General features: G+C 35.3%; 1 protein-coding gene across 1 annotated transcript in view; it reads right to left on the reverse strand.

Moving 5' to 3' along the window:
• The window catches only part of LOC121426107 (polycystic kidney disease protein 1-like 1), a 115127-nt gene that overhangs the window by 68629 nt on the left and 30953 nt on the right, over positions 1-15545 (reverse strand). Inside the window, exons 11-15 of the mRNA XM_041622270.1 lie at positions 5881-6143; positions 4722-4857; positions 3330-3889; positions 1035-1191; positions 129-333 (exon numbers count right to left, since the gene is read on the reverse strand). Coding sequence (XP_041478204.1) covers positions 129-333; positions 1035-1191; positions 3330-3889; positions 4722-4857; positions 5881-6143 — 1321 coding nt within the window. The remainder of the gene's footprint in view (positions 1-128; positions 334-1034; positions 1192-3329; positions 3890-4721; positions 4858-5880; positions 6144-15545) is intronic.

A 15545-nucleotide genomic window follows, 5' to 3' on the forward strand; every position in this document is an offset into this window, starting at 1 on the left:
TTTGGTCATTATCCTGTTGCCAGATGTTGGAAGGGTCATGATTTCAGTGCTTGCCCGGGCACTGTGTTTTTTCAGAGATGCATAGAAATCTACGAGACAGGACAAAAAAGTTTTACATAACCACATACCTGCTGTGTAAGCATGAGTGCCTAGACCAAAGTAATTGCCGACTAAACCCAACTCGCCTTCGATGACCTCCTCATAGCCATCACCATAGTCGAAGGCAAAGTTGATGTGAGAGCCCCAACAGAGGGCACGGAAGGTGATGGTACCGGTCTGCCAGTCACCCGCTTCCGTCTGCTCGAGGGAAGCCCAGTTGTTGCCTTCATAAACCTGCAATGAAGCAGCAGCCAACATTTTTCTCCATTAGCCAATATTCACAGAGATATACAAGATAAAGGAAATTCAAATATAGAGTAACTGCGTTTTTTGTTAACAGCATTTTTTGATATGTGAATCTGTTTTGCACCAGGCCTTAAATATTGGTGACTTTTAAAGCAAGGTCTTTTTCTATGAGGCACATTTCTACATTGCATCATTAATGAGAAAATTGTTGAAGGGTATAAATACATCCAAGGCCAAAGAAAGAGGAAGGAAGGAAGGAAGGAAGGAAGGAAGGAAGGAAGGAAGGAAGGAAGGAAGGAAGAAAGAAAGAAAGAAAGAAAGAAAGAAAGAAAGAAAGAAAGAAAGAAAGAAGCATCAAGGTCAATCAAAAAGGCATCCAAGGCCATGGTCAGAATGGTCTTCAATTATTTTTTTACCATGTTGCACCCTGCCTTCCTTGTTAACCATTAATATGAATGCCTAAACTCAGTTATTTTATTCGGTATTCTAATAACTAGCATGACTATGTCATAAAAATTAAATACAGATTACACTATCGTAAAACTCATCGAAATTCCTGTTCGTATAAGTTTGCAATTCAAGGATTTGTAGATGCAAATGATAACTATTACTATCATTTTCTGAAGGTTTTGCAAAATATTCAAAAAATTCTACTCTTTCACATAAAAATTCTGTCATCCAATACTCACATTAAGTTCCAAGGCCACAGGCACTTGTTGGACCACAAAATGTGTAGGATAGTGATATATCAGAGGGTCCTGCTGCAAGGCATTGCTAGCACTAACACTAATGTAGTACTCTCCAGGCTTACCAAAGGTGTGGATGACTGCACTGTAGCTTCCATTGCTAAGAACAAAGCATACAAGAAAAAAGACATCGAGATTGGGTGGTCCTTTTCAGACTTATTTTGTCTTCTTTGGCTCCCCCACAGTAATGTACATTTCTTTGTATTACTTTTTTGATCAACTCGGTTCACTTTCCTTTTTCAATTATGTTTGTTTCCTATTCTGTACATATTTGTAATGTTTTTTATACTATTGTGGAAATAAATGATTTGATTTGATTTGACCGACACTTGCCCAAGAAAGATACACGGTGTACCGTGAAACCTACTACACCATTGAGATATCATTATGCACTATATGTCAAAGTAACAAAAGGTATCTAAATATTACAAATTTTAATTGTTTCATGCAGACTTAAAACACATCTGGGAAAACCAGTGCCCGGGCACGCACTGAAATTGTGCCCCCTTACAGAATTTTCATATATCCTAAACATTTTACATATAATTCATATATACAGTACATATTGTAGCAAGTTACTATTATCTGGGCCCCGTCTTACAAAGAGTTGTGATTGATCCAATCAACCACAACTATGGGAATTAAGCCAGTAACGTCAACAAATATTATGCATGCTTGTTCAAAATATCTTCCAAACTATGATGTATATTCATACATTCATTGATATCTTGAATATCTAGTGTCCTCCTCTCTTTGTTTCCAAAGGACATTGTGCAAATTTCCTGTAGAAAAAAAATATGGCATTGATGGATTTCCATAAAGTTGAAAATGATCAATCATAACTCTTGATAAGACGGGACCCTGAATTTAAAATCCCTTGCCAGATTATCTAATATTATTCTCATTGTGCTTTTCTAGATTGACATCTCCAGGGCCCTGTGTCACAAAGAGATGTGATTGATCAAATCAATCTCAACTATGGAAAGCCAGCAATGTCATAATTTTCATATATGAAACTGGCACAAAGTCCATTTGGAAGCAAAGAGGAACACACTGAATTGTTAAGACAAAGATGCATGAAAGAATGAAAGACATATGCATTTTAGATCTTGGGGTTACTGGCTTTCCATAATTGTGGCTAGCCAGGCCCAGAAGTTTCCTATGGGTTGGATCAACAGCAACTCTATTGAACACGGGGCCCAGGACAACAAAATCAAATCTACAGATAACAAACATGTTTAATGGTAATGGCACTTCTAGTGCAATTTGGAGGGAAAAAAATACAAGAATTAACTATTTCTAAACTTTCAAGGGAGGAAGTTGGCTCAGTGGACAAGTCTCCAGACTTTGAACCACAAAGTCCGGGGTTCAAATCCCACTGCAGCACTCAAGTCCTTTGTCAAGGCATTTATCTACATTTGCCACTCTCCATCCAGGTGTATTAAAGGGGTACCCGGTAGTAAGGAATTCCTTGCATGCTCGAGCGTCCGATCAGGATAGCCATAATAAAGCCGGGGTAATAGAATGCAGCACTTAGAAACATTTGCATTAAGCGCTATATAAATGTTGCACAGTATTATTATTATAAAACAATATTAATAATAGTACATTTCTTAAATACGCATAACACCTGCAGGTCTCTATGCGCGAGTGACTAAATCAAACATTCTGAAAGAGGTGGGTTTTTAATTGAACTTTGAATTTCTCAAGCTGGGTTATATTTCTCAATGTCGATGGAAGAGAATTCCATTGTGCTGGTGCAGCTTTCTGGAAAGCCCAATCCCCATATGATTTGGTCTTGACAGTAATTTCAGAGAGAAGATTTTGTGAGCCAGAACGGAGATTACGCTTGGGTTTATGAATCTGGACAAGTTCTTGAAGATAAGCAGGGGCAAAACCATGAATACATATGAATGTTAATATGAGAAGTTTATATTTGATCCTTGATCGAATGGGTAGCCAATGAAGGTCAGATAAGATAGGGGAGATGTGTTCAAATTTTCCTTTTCGAGTTATAAGCCTTGCAGCAGAATTTTGGATATGTTGTAATTTATCGAGAAGCGATTCCTGTATTCCGAATAGTAAACTATTTTTATTATCTAAGTGACTTAAGATGAAGGCATGTACTAACTTTTCTGTTGTTTTCCTATCAAGATATTTTCTCATTTTCCCAATTTTGTGTAACCCAATTGCAGCAGCCCAACAAAAATCCAATCATAAGCTAAATCTTCCTCTTACCTGTGAATTATTGTTGTAGGTCCTGTAATGTCATTGAAGTCCCAAGTGAAGACAATATCATTGCCTGTATCAACAGTGGCCTCGACAGTGATATTGTCAACGACGTTGACCAGCCAAGAATTGGACGTGACAATCGTAAGCCCAGTGATCCTCTCTTCAACCCTCACGACAGTAGATCCATCCATATCGGACACACCATTGGACACCGTTGCAACAAAAGCATATTCACCCAGGTCTGCATAGTGCTTCCTCAAGGTGAAGACATATGTCGCTGGCTGGGTGGAGTGGTCGATGGACTCGAGAGACATGTCTGGGGAGTCGGAAGAAACTTGCTGTTGACTGCCGTCCCCGTAATCGATGCTGAACATGAATTCTGGTCCACCTCTGATTCGAAATGAGATGGTGGAGTTTAGTCCATGTAGGACGGGATTGCTGGATAAAACTAGACTTGTGATTGGCTCTCGGAGGGTGGTTAGGGTGTGGGTCGAGGTACGAGATATTTCATTGGACGCTGTGAGAGTGAGGTTGTAGGTTCCTGGCATCCAAAATGGAATATAGGCCTATAAAATAAAACAGTAAGAGGAGAATAGACTAACAAAAATGGCAAAACATACACAATCAACTTTCATAAGTACAAGCAGATGATAAAGAAAACTCCTTAAGATAGCTGGCAATGAATATGCATGTGGATATGTCTCTGTTGTGATCACACCAAACATAAACAATTCAAACGTATTAATTAAAACTGGGAAATATGTCGCAGTCATGATATAACACTATCATTTATAGTCCACTTGACAAATTACTTATGATCAAACTGAACAAGGTACATGCACCATCAAGGCATTATTATATCAATAGAAAAGTTAAAAGATCATGAAGACTGCCACTTTTATTCTGCAACATAACAGTCCATCAATTGCAGCTGAAATATGTCTGCACTCTAGTCTATACTATCATAGGGAATGTGAGATGAATTGCAATCAACCAAAATCAGTAGAGCTCATCATAGTGAGCTAGACTCCATCTTACAAGAGAGAATTTGGATCAATTCAAACTAATAATAACTCTTAAACTGCTCTCAAGTTCTGTACTAAAGGGAGATGAGTCAATATTATTGAAAAAAATTGTTACAGGAATCGTGATGATTTGAACTGAACTGATGATAACTGAGCTGAATTATTGGACTGATCTGAGCAAAATCAATTACAGCTCTTTGTAAAGGGTGTTTCATAAAGTTACATCTGTTGTAACTGAGCCATTATAGCAACTACCATGGCAACAGGTCTCAGCAGCCAAACGAAATCAAGGTTACAATGGTAGTTGCCATAATGGCAAAGTTACAACAGTTGTAACTCTTTATGAACAGGCCCCAGCTGGAGTCAAACTCACCAAAGTGTTGCTCCCTCCTATTGCTATTCTGTGGATCCCAGAAGACGAGTTGGTGTCAAGAGGGATGATCTCCCACTCATACATGATGCTTGAGCCGGTGGAAGGTCTCAATTCCCAAGTCACAGTAGTTGAAGGCCTGCAGTATTTAACAAAAGTTAAGAATAGAGCATCAGGTGCAAGTCCAGTAGCCAAAGGTGCAGCAGCATAGATTTCACCTAAATACCACTAATATCATTCATGTTCCATTTTTTTAAATGAACTCCCTTTTGGTATAAAATGTGAGGACTTTTCTTCTTGTTTGAGGGAAATTTATGACATTTTAATGATTTTTAAAGATGTATGTGCTCCCAATAATTTAATGATGATGATAATAATAATAGCTGTATTTATATAGTGCTTTTTGTCTAAGGATACAAAGAGATGCTATTATAAGCCAGTTCGTAGTTCCTTTCTGCGCATGATCAAACGATTCTACGCATGATCAGAAGAAGGTCATTTGTACTAGTGACATGGTGCTTTAAAATCTAATGAGATAAGCACCAAATTTGATGTTTTGATTAGTCATATATTCTTTTGAATTGTCGTTTTCATTTACATCCACAAAAAACAACAATGCTTCCACGAACGACTGGTATTTCACAGTTTGTCAAGTACATTGTGCAACATGCTAAGATATGCATTCAAAGTAGGAATGCAACAAATACCTTCATTAAGTGTTCATTGGTGTGCTACTCTAGTCACCTGGTCTATTCAATTTATTCATCCTGCGATGTAAGGCAAGCTTACGTAATATCTTGCTTTGAAATCTGCCTATCATAATGAAATAATGAAAGGTCATTTGACCAAAATTGCCCATGAAGTAACTACGAACTGGTCTATTACCCTGGCTTTAGCAAGATCTACCAGTTTTTTAGTGGCACTCACAGCATTCAAGGAATTAATCCTGCCCTGCCGGGTACTCATTTACCTCACCTGGGTCGAGTGCAGCGCGGTGTGGATAAATTTCTTGATGAAGGAAAACACACAATGGCTTAGATTCGAACCCACGACCCTCTGTTTGAAAGGTGAGAATTAGAACCACTAGACCATGACACACCCACTTTACAATTCTGGATCTGCCCCTGTATATCAAAGTGGAAGATTATAGGTTTGAACTTACCATTCAAATCTGGACAGTGCAGGACCTAGAATATTGACATCTGAAACACTCTCTTGGACACTGACCACTGAAGTGGACTGGACAGTTCTATTGTCTGTGTCCACAGTAATGATATCCATGAGCCACAACCCTGTCAAAGAGAATGTGCGTGACCAAACAACTTCCTGGACGGGACTAGCAATAGGCATGGTAACTGTCTCCCAGCCAGTGCTCTTACAGCGGTAGGTAAATTCTACTCTGCGCATGGAGAGCCCAGATTGCAGCTGCATGGAAAATAAACAATAAAAAAATTCTTGAAAAACACATATATATATAATATCATTCTTCCAAAGGGGTTTGAAAATGGAATTGATCCTGCCATTAAACAGCTCTGGTGAAATCTGATTCTTGCGAATTTATTACAAGATTGCCACACTGTACCAGACACTGAATTACATAGGGGTTAAGGGGTGTTTTGCTCAAACAGATAGTAAGATATTATTATCAAACTGTGGTTCAGATTTGGAGATCTATCCATAAATTAATCTATCAATATATCACCCTTTCTTTGACCTTTCTATCTATCTATCTATCTACCTACCTATATATCTATCTATCTACCTGCCTGTATATATGTCCATCTACCAATCAATCTATATCTCATTGTATCTCAAACTCTCTGTCTTGTCCTTTCCCTCCCCTTCCTCTGCCATTATTCTCAATCTCTTCAACACTAACCGAATCTCTTGGTTCTCTCTCCATCTTATACTCTCTCTGTCTGACTCTCTTTCTTTCTTCATCTCCCCCCCCCCCCTCTCTCTCTCTCTTTAATACAAGTCATACTTAGTCATACATTCTACTCTACAAAGTATTTTCAATTTCGTAACATTAACATTCTTCATCTACTTTGTGCATACATATATTTCAAAGAAATTTGAGGAGCGCTTATTGTTTGGAAAAAGTACTGTACCCAAACTCTACTCTCAATGTGATAACAAAGAAATAAGAACCTCAATTGTTTTACATCCACAGAAAGTTCATTGTTTTCAGGAAGTCAAAAAGTCCTTCCGAAATATTCATTCTTGATTGATTACTTACAAACAATAGACAGCTGCCAAGTAATTTGGCCGCGTTAATTCTCGATGCAAGTAATAACCGAATAAAATAAGACGCTTGCCAAATTTTGTATCACATGAACAGCTCATGCAACTCAAATGCGACCAATCGGAATCATTACTGGCAGAGCAGTAACCACATACCTTTGCAAAGTCAGAGCAATATTAGTCTACATTCTATCAAAGTGTTCTATGTATGGTAAATATGAAGGAAAGGAACATTAAAAGCATCAATATGTACCTTAAGGAGGTGCTAAAGACTGGAATTTTCAGGACATTTTTCCTCCTCAGAGAATGTAGAATCATTGGTGACACAACATTTGCTCCGGTCTTAATATCTCAGTAGGCATAAGATTAGAATGAAGGCTAATTTTGTTTTAGAGGTTGGGTTTTCTGTTTGGCTTAACATGCAGATTTTCCATCAGATCAACTGTCGCCAGAGCAAATATCATAGAACCGAATCATTAAAACTATACAGGGAGGTGTTTCATAAAGCTGTTCTTAAGATACGAATGACTTTACGCACGACTGGTGACCCCTTCTTGTGCTATGTGATATCCCTATGTAATTCAGTTATGACCTAAGAACATGTTCCAGTCGTGCGTAAAGTTGTTCGTAACTTTACGAACAGCTTTATGAAACATCCACCAGGAGTGAGATTTGATACCTCCACCATTGCCAGGTCAAGAATATAAACACCCAATTACATTTTTAACCAATGATCTCTTTGACTTTTGAACTTAAACCTCATGACCCCAAAATCTAATCAGAACACAGTCACCTCAATATGCATATATTAGCCAAGTTTGAAGTTGAACCCTCAAATGACTTATCATGAGAAAAAGATATTTCCAGGTATAAATGGCCTGTGACCTTTTGACTGTTGACCCCAGTAATGTCATTCTTATATGCATACTTAGAACAAGTTTTAAATTGATAAGTCAATATTTTTTTCTGTTTTCTGTTATCACAAGAACAATCATAGATTCCAGAGGCATGAAATATGATTCCACCGAGCAATTACCTGAAAGGCATTTTTCAGCTGTAGATATATTAATATCTTAATGATGATAGGTTCATTTCGATTCTTTGCATTTCTGATTATTTGCCTTTCAATCTGAACCCCACAAGACAAGAACTTCTCAATTCTTACTTCTACATAGTTACCAACACCCTTCAATATTTCTAGATAATGCCAAGGACCGTAAGGTGCTTGTTACTTGGCATCCTGACAAATTCAAAGGTTGATAGAACTTAAATTGTCTTTGGCTACATCCTCACAGGAGCATTTCATGAAAAATTATGGGATGAAGTCACTACAGGCTACTGAAAATCCTTGCATCCGATTGGCTGTGCTCATATTTGTCAGTGAAATTCACCAACAAAGCTCTTCAAGAAAAGCCCCCTGTGTTCTTCATTTGAAAGACATTGTCACTTTGCATCACATTACTGCAGTATGCCAAGTTTATGATGCTTTTAAATGCTTTTCGAAGTGTTATATAAATAGACCACATCCATAGAAGATCACTTTGGTAGCATCCTCATCACCATCTCCTGAACTGAATTCCAGGACAACTTCACATCAAATGGTCTTGTTAGTATGGGATGATTCATGCCTAGTAAAGTGTAGGGTGATATGAGGTGGTTTCAGACTGCCTCAAAGTTTGTCAGTTCCAGGTATTTTCTGATCGACCCTGATTAGAAAATACCAGGTAAGTTTGGCAGTGAGAGAGCAAATTACATGCAATCTCCAAATAAGAAAATACCCGCTAAATAGTAGATACTAGTCAAAATTACGAGAACATTCAAGGGATTTTTCCAAGGTTGTAGATATTCTGACAGTGTGAAAGCAAATTACAGGAACTTTTAGCCAACTATTTAATACACTTGTAGTGGGAACATGAATGCGAGATGAAAACATTTAAAAATAGAATGTATTTCAGATTGATTCCTGGAGTTCACCAAGTGACCCAGATTTGTAACTTCCTAAGGGAGTATTAACAGTTAACGTCTTCAAAAAAAAAGCATACTGATAAATGGAATATTTGATTTCATTCCAACATTCACAAGAATTCAAGCCACTGCAGAAAAAAAAACACAGAATGGATGGCCATTAAACTATTGAATAATAGACAATAAATCATGACCTATCACTGCATTTACAAATGTATGATTTAGTAATGGCTTTAAAGCTATGCTACACAATGTTGATAAACAGGTTGGTGAAACAAACAACAAATAACAAAACATACATCATAGCTTTTCAAACATCCTCTATAAATTTAGAATTGAACTCAAAAGACTCAACCTTCAGGAATTAAGCATACGTTCCAATTGGGGTAACAATAAAAATAGCATTAAGTAAATAAGAATAGGCAAACTCTTACAATGTGATTGCAGAAAAATGCGATATATGATTTTGCTAAAAATACAGACACTCAAATGTTAAATAGGATGGGCATAGAATGGCCCAAAGCGCTTACAACAAGAAAAATAAATTGTTACAACTACAAAAATGAAACCTTACAATCCCAAAATTCTGGATTGGAAATAGAATATAATTGTACATGTATGGAATACTAAAAGGAGAAAATCTTCCATGAATAAAAATGATATTGATTTTCAGTCCAGATTTCATTATTTTACATCAGCAAGATGATGTGAGACTGTGGCTTTATCATTTAAAGAGGCATTCAAGTTCACCTGAAGAAAAGTTATTAAAATACCATAAAATATAATATAAAATATTGGTACAGGTTTGAGGAAAATCCATCAAAGATTATGTTTTCAGAATTTAAAGTTTTTGATTTGTGAAGTCATATCTGAGCAGCTGCCCCATATGTTACGTATTAAAGTATCAATTAAAAAAATAAATTTTGTAATGGTCCCTGATGACCAACAAAAGTTTCTCTTTCAGGAGTGGTATGAAATAATAAAGATGATAAAAAAACTTTTTCAATATTTTGAGAAAATGACATTTCATTGTTTTTTTTTTTACTATACGATATGTGGGGAAGCTGCTCGCACATGATGTCACAAATAAAAAATAAAAATTTCTAACAACTTTTTTACCTTCAATGAATTTTCTCAACCCTTCACCAATACTTTTTAATATCTAATATTTTTCAGCTAATATTATGAAAAACTTTTATCATAGTGAACTTCCCCTTTAAAGATAAATTCCAGTTTTGGTAACGATTTCAAAATGACTTATTACAGAATCTAATATAATGACCACCAAAGTGTCTGTTTGTATGAATAAAAAATACATGCCAAGGGATTCTGGGAGAAATTGTGTAATTACTGAGAAATAAGCAAAATAAGCACGGATTCGGTCACTTCCGTCGGGTCTTTATTCCAGCAATAATAATACACTGTCCCACGTGTGCCTATCTGTGTTGGTAATCTTCAGTGTGAACGTTTTTCAGCGTAGATTTCAAGATTTCACAAAGTTCAGTTTATGTAACTGTACCAGATCTAGATCCTCGATGATATTCTGACAATTAAGCCTTCTTTTACAGACTTTCTCATGAAACCAGTGTTTACTGCAACTACTGGCATTTCTCTTTAAGGTTGAAAAAAAGAAGGTCATTCTAGCAACTTCCTTGGTTAATGACTGGGATAAGAATGATAAAGTAGAAAAAATACATAGATTCAGTTATCATACTTTGAAATATTACTTCCAAACCATCTGTTTAAATGGCAAGTGAATCATAAGAAAAACCCTATATAAGGTCAAAATATAGCCATCATAAAATTCTGATTTTTTGACACCCAACACTATAATGAGTCATTGTCTCTACGATAGGATGAAAAAGATATTCTTGAAACAGCCTCTTTTGTCTCTAAGATAACATTACCAAAGGGAATTTAAAGGGGCCATTTATGTTTAAAAATCAATCACGGCTGCCTCTATTGCAGACAAGGTGTAGAAATAGACAAATGTTTGTCCCTCCTTTTCCTGCCCTCTTTATCTGATTTACTGCCCATTGTCTACGACCCTTAAAACAGGTCACAAATTCTCTTTGAAAATAAAATATCGCTGGTTCTGCTGTGCTTCTGATGTTTCAAAAGGGCTTTGTTTAGTTGACGTTTGTATTGTACTAAAAACATGATTTTCTATGACCTACATGTAGTTCAAGCCAGCAATATTTGGTCAGTCAGTCACAAAAATAAAAGGGTCCTGTAACACAAAGGTTAGCAATTAATCATACGCTTGATTTTCACGGTCAATTGTACATTGTAGCCAATGGAATCAATCGTAGAAAAATGTTCTACGATCATTGCTAAGCTATGTGTAACAGAGCCCAGGTCTTTCAAAAAGCATTTTGATAATGACTTGCAAGATGAATGCTTTATATTCCAAGATGCATGGTTAAAAAAATAACATTTCTTGCAGCTGCGGAAAATAAAATACATGAATTCATTATTGATGGAATGAAAATTTCTTTATTTTGTAGTTCTTAAAATATATATACTTGTAGATATGGCAATGGCAGGCTCACGCTTCTTATTTACAGATGGTGGAGAATATTGTGGACATTATAATAAACAAATTACTAAAGTAAAGATGAGATTTCCTACACATCTATAACCAAAGAAAGTAAGGTACAGTGATTATGTAGAATATGGTCCCATCAAGGATCTGTAACACATACAGTAGATTTGAACTCGATTAAAGGGAAAGTTCACCCTGACAAAAAGTTTCCTTAAAAAAGGTTCAAGAAAATTCCTTCAAAGAATACAAAATTTATTAGAATTTGAAATATTTGATTAGTGATGTCATATGCAAGCAGCTATGGTAAAAAATCAAAGATATTTCATTTCCTCAAAAAGTTGGAAATGGTTTTTAGTGTACCTTCAATATATCAATAGACAAATCATTTCACATCTGTTCCAAAGAAGAAAACAAAAATAAGTATAACCACAAACCATTAAAAATTTCAAATTTATGCAGTTTATATTACATAACATATGGGGAAGTAGCTCATTTATGACGTCACAAATGCCAAATTTAAAATTCTAATAACTTTTTTTATCTTTAATGGATTTTACTCAAACCTTCACCAATATTTGTATCACCTTTCCTGGTATTTTTTGCAACAAACTTCATTTCAGGATGCATTTCTCCTTTAACAAAACAGTGATGTGTATTATAGCTTATTTTCAGATGTGCATTTCTTTTCAGATGTGCATTTCTTCAAAGAACACTCATCAAAAACCTGCATCAGAATTACTCTTTCATATTTTCATATAAGTATATACCCGTATTTTTATGATTGATTGATTGAAATAAATTTTGAATTGAATTGAATCCATTACAAACCCAGGATAGATGACAGCCAGTAAAAAGAATTGATGAGGAGACATGATTTATAGGGATCGTCCAGGCTGAAAGTATTTATAGCTTAATAAATAAAGTAGAATTCACTGAGCAAAATGCCGAAAATTTCATCAAAATTGGATAATAAATAACAAAATTTGAAGTTTAGCAATATTTTGTGAAAAACAGTCATCAAAAATATTCATTAGGTGGGCTGATGATGTTACATCCCCACTTGTTCTTTTGTATTTTATTATATGAACTTAGGTTTATTCAAACTTTTTCCTCCAAGAACTAGAAAAATTGGATTGACAACTGATTTATTGCATTAGATATTTATTGCTGCGACTTATTTCATTATAAGGAAGACATATTATTCACACAAGTATGATATAATGAAAAAATTATGATTTTATGTACTAACATAAGAAAACGGAAAGTGGAGATGTGACATCATCAGCACACCTAATGAATATTCATGACGACTGTTTTCACAAAATATTGCTGAAATTTAAACTTCAATAACCTTATTATTTGTTATCAGATTTTGATGAATTTTTCGTCATTTTGCTCAGTGAATTCTACTCTATCTATTAAGATATAAATACTTTCAGCCCGGACCATCCCTTCAAAGGTCAAGTTCACCCTAGAAAAAATCGAATCAATCTTGCAAAACACTGAAAATTTCATCAAAATCGGATGTAAAATAAGAAAGTTAAGACATTCTAAATTTCCGCTTATTTTTCACAAAATAGTGATATGCACAACTCATCGACATGCAAATGAGACAGTTTATGATGTCCCTCACTCACTATATCTTTTGTTTTTTATCGTTTGAATTATGCAATATTTCATTTTTTACAGATTTGACAATTTGGACCAACTTGACTGAACCGTAAAGTAATAAACAATGCAAATTCCACATGTTCAGGAAGGAATTGTTTCACTTGACAATGAGGAATAATAATAAGACATTTGTAATGCGCAAACATATCCACCCTATTAGGGGTGCTCAAGGCGCTTACAATAAACTTAACTCACTACTGGTACAACTTACAATTTGGCCATTAGATAAGTTTTTTAAACTGGCCTTGATATGTTCTACTGATCTACAGTCTTTTAGTTTAGTTTATGTTTAATATAAAATAGAATATTTCATATTAAACATAATATAAGACAAAAGAAATAGTGAGAGGATGACAACATCAGTCTCTTCATTTGCATACCAACTAGGATGTGCATAAGCTGTTTTTGTGAAATTAAGCGAAACTTTAAAATGTCATAGCTTTCTTAGTTTACATCCGACTTTGGTGAAATTTTCAGTATTATGCTTCTTGGATTTTTCTCTTTTTTTAAATCAACTTTTGGTTGGGGTGAACTTGTCCTTTAAAAAAATGGATTTTAGAAATACTTCCAAATTCGAGAAATTCAATCATAAATTGGAATCTTTAAACTCCAACTCAACTTTCAACATCAATTAGAAGTTACAACTTAATTTACATCTTTTTTTAATCTAACAAGGAAATTGAATTAATATTATATCACTGGCATTACAGGAACACTCTTTTTTCTTTGCAATAAAACTGTCCAGTTAATACCACTTTTTCTACCTATATAGCATTTGTTTATGCCTGACAAAATAGATTCCATTGTATCTACTGTATAAAAAGTATATAACCTTCTTCTTTTATATATTATATATGCAACAATTGGCATCTTTTCATATTTCATTCCAGTGGCATATAAAGACCTTGGAAACAATACAGATCAAATAGCAACATTCCTTTCAATTTCGCTACTAAAACACATCTCTAAACTAGGGCTGGGTTATGTTTGTAAAACAATACCATTGTAATTCCCCTCAGTCTTCAACATTCCAAGGTCAAAAATGGAAAGAGAATTACATTACAATTTTACACTAATGGCAAGGATGAAAACACCAACTAGCTTGGACCAGATATTTTTTTATTAATTTCCCATTCATTTCAAATGGAAAACGTGAGGGAATTTTAACAATAGGAAACTGTCTTGCATTCTTCTGTTACCACCCTGGGAAATGCCCAGTGATAAAAAATATGTGGACCTAGTTGTAGTAGGCCCGTCTTCACCAGTCTTATTTTTCAAATTAACATCCCACTATTTCCAAGCAGGAAAACTATTAACTAAATGGAATTTAAAAGCTATTGGTATCATCTTGATACTACAATCTTAAGTCAACTTGTGTTCATTTGGAACTGAAGGTGTGCTGAGTTATGACTAAGGATAACTTATTCATACTATATATTTTAACCTATCAAATTCTGAATTCTGTAATTCACATAGAAAATTTACAAAGATCCCCAAGTTCTAGCAAGCAATGAGTTAAAATATAAAGAGGCCAAAGTCTGCAGGTTCCATAGGGTAATGGGTTCTGCCCATGCCACCCCCCCCCCTTTTGATAGCCATAAAAAAATTATTTCTTTGTGGAAAATATTGTGCATATATGCATAACACATCATTAGAAAGTGAAGACTTTTGGGGGGCCTGTCAAAACTTTTCTGAACTAAAATGCCCCACTTATGGAAAATCCAGGATCCCTGTTTCCATAGCCCGAAGACGAACTCCTCATGAGGTTTCCTGAATCTCAAGATTAAAGATTATGAGAGGTAAAATCAGACTTAAACTTTGAGATTGAGCAAAATCAGACTGGTGAGGAAAACACATTGGCTGTTTACCTCCTTGGCTTTTATTTTGGGATAATTCCCATTCTCTACAAGGTGCAGGTAGGCTAAACATCTGTGGGAAAATAGAATATCTGGGACGTAAAAATGAATTATGATATATCTCCTAAACTTTGATGGGTTCTTTCTTCACTCTCAACATCCCCACCACTCTATGGCATCCACATTGGAGATGGAACATTCAGATAAGTGCTGTTCTGTATGCTGATGATGGCATATGGATGGCGTGGTGTCTCAAACAGCATTTGAATGATAGCATTTACATGATGACATTTCAATGATTCCATTAGAACTTATACGAATTGCATGCCTGCATTTTGGTGATGGTATTCAAATGAAAGTATTTAAATGATTACATTTGAAGGGAAGTTGAATAGCGCAACTTGATTAATGGCAATGGGGGAATGAAGGTATTTGAATAAAAACATTTGAATGACAGCATTTGAATTAGAGAATTAGGCTGGTGGGGAAACAAAGACATTAAAATGACTGTTTTGCCTAACAGCATTTTAAATCAGTATTTGAATG

This window comes from Lytechinus variegatus, chromosome 13 (genome assembly GCF_018143015.1).
Source record: "Lytechinus variegatus isolate NC3 chromosome 13, Lvar_3.0, whole genome shotgun sequence".
NCBI lineage: Eukaryota > Metazoa > Echinodermata > Echinoidea > Temnopleuroida > Toxopneustidae > Lytechinus > Lytechinus variegatus.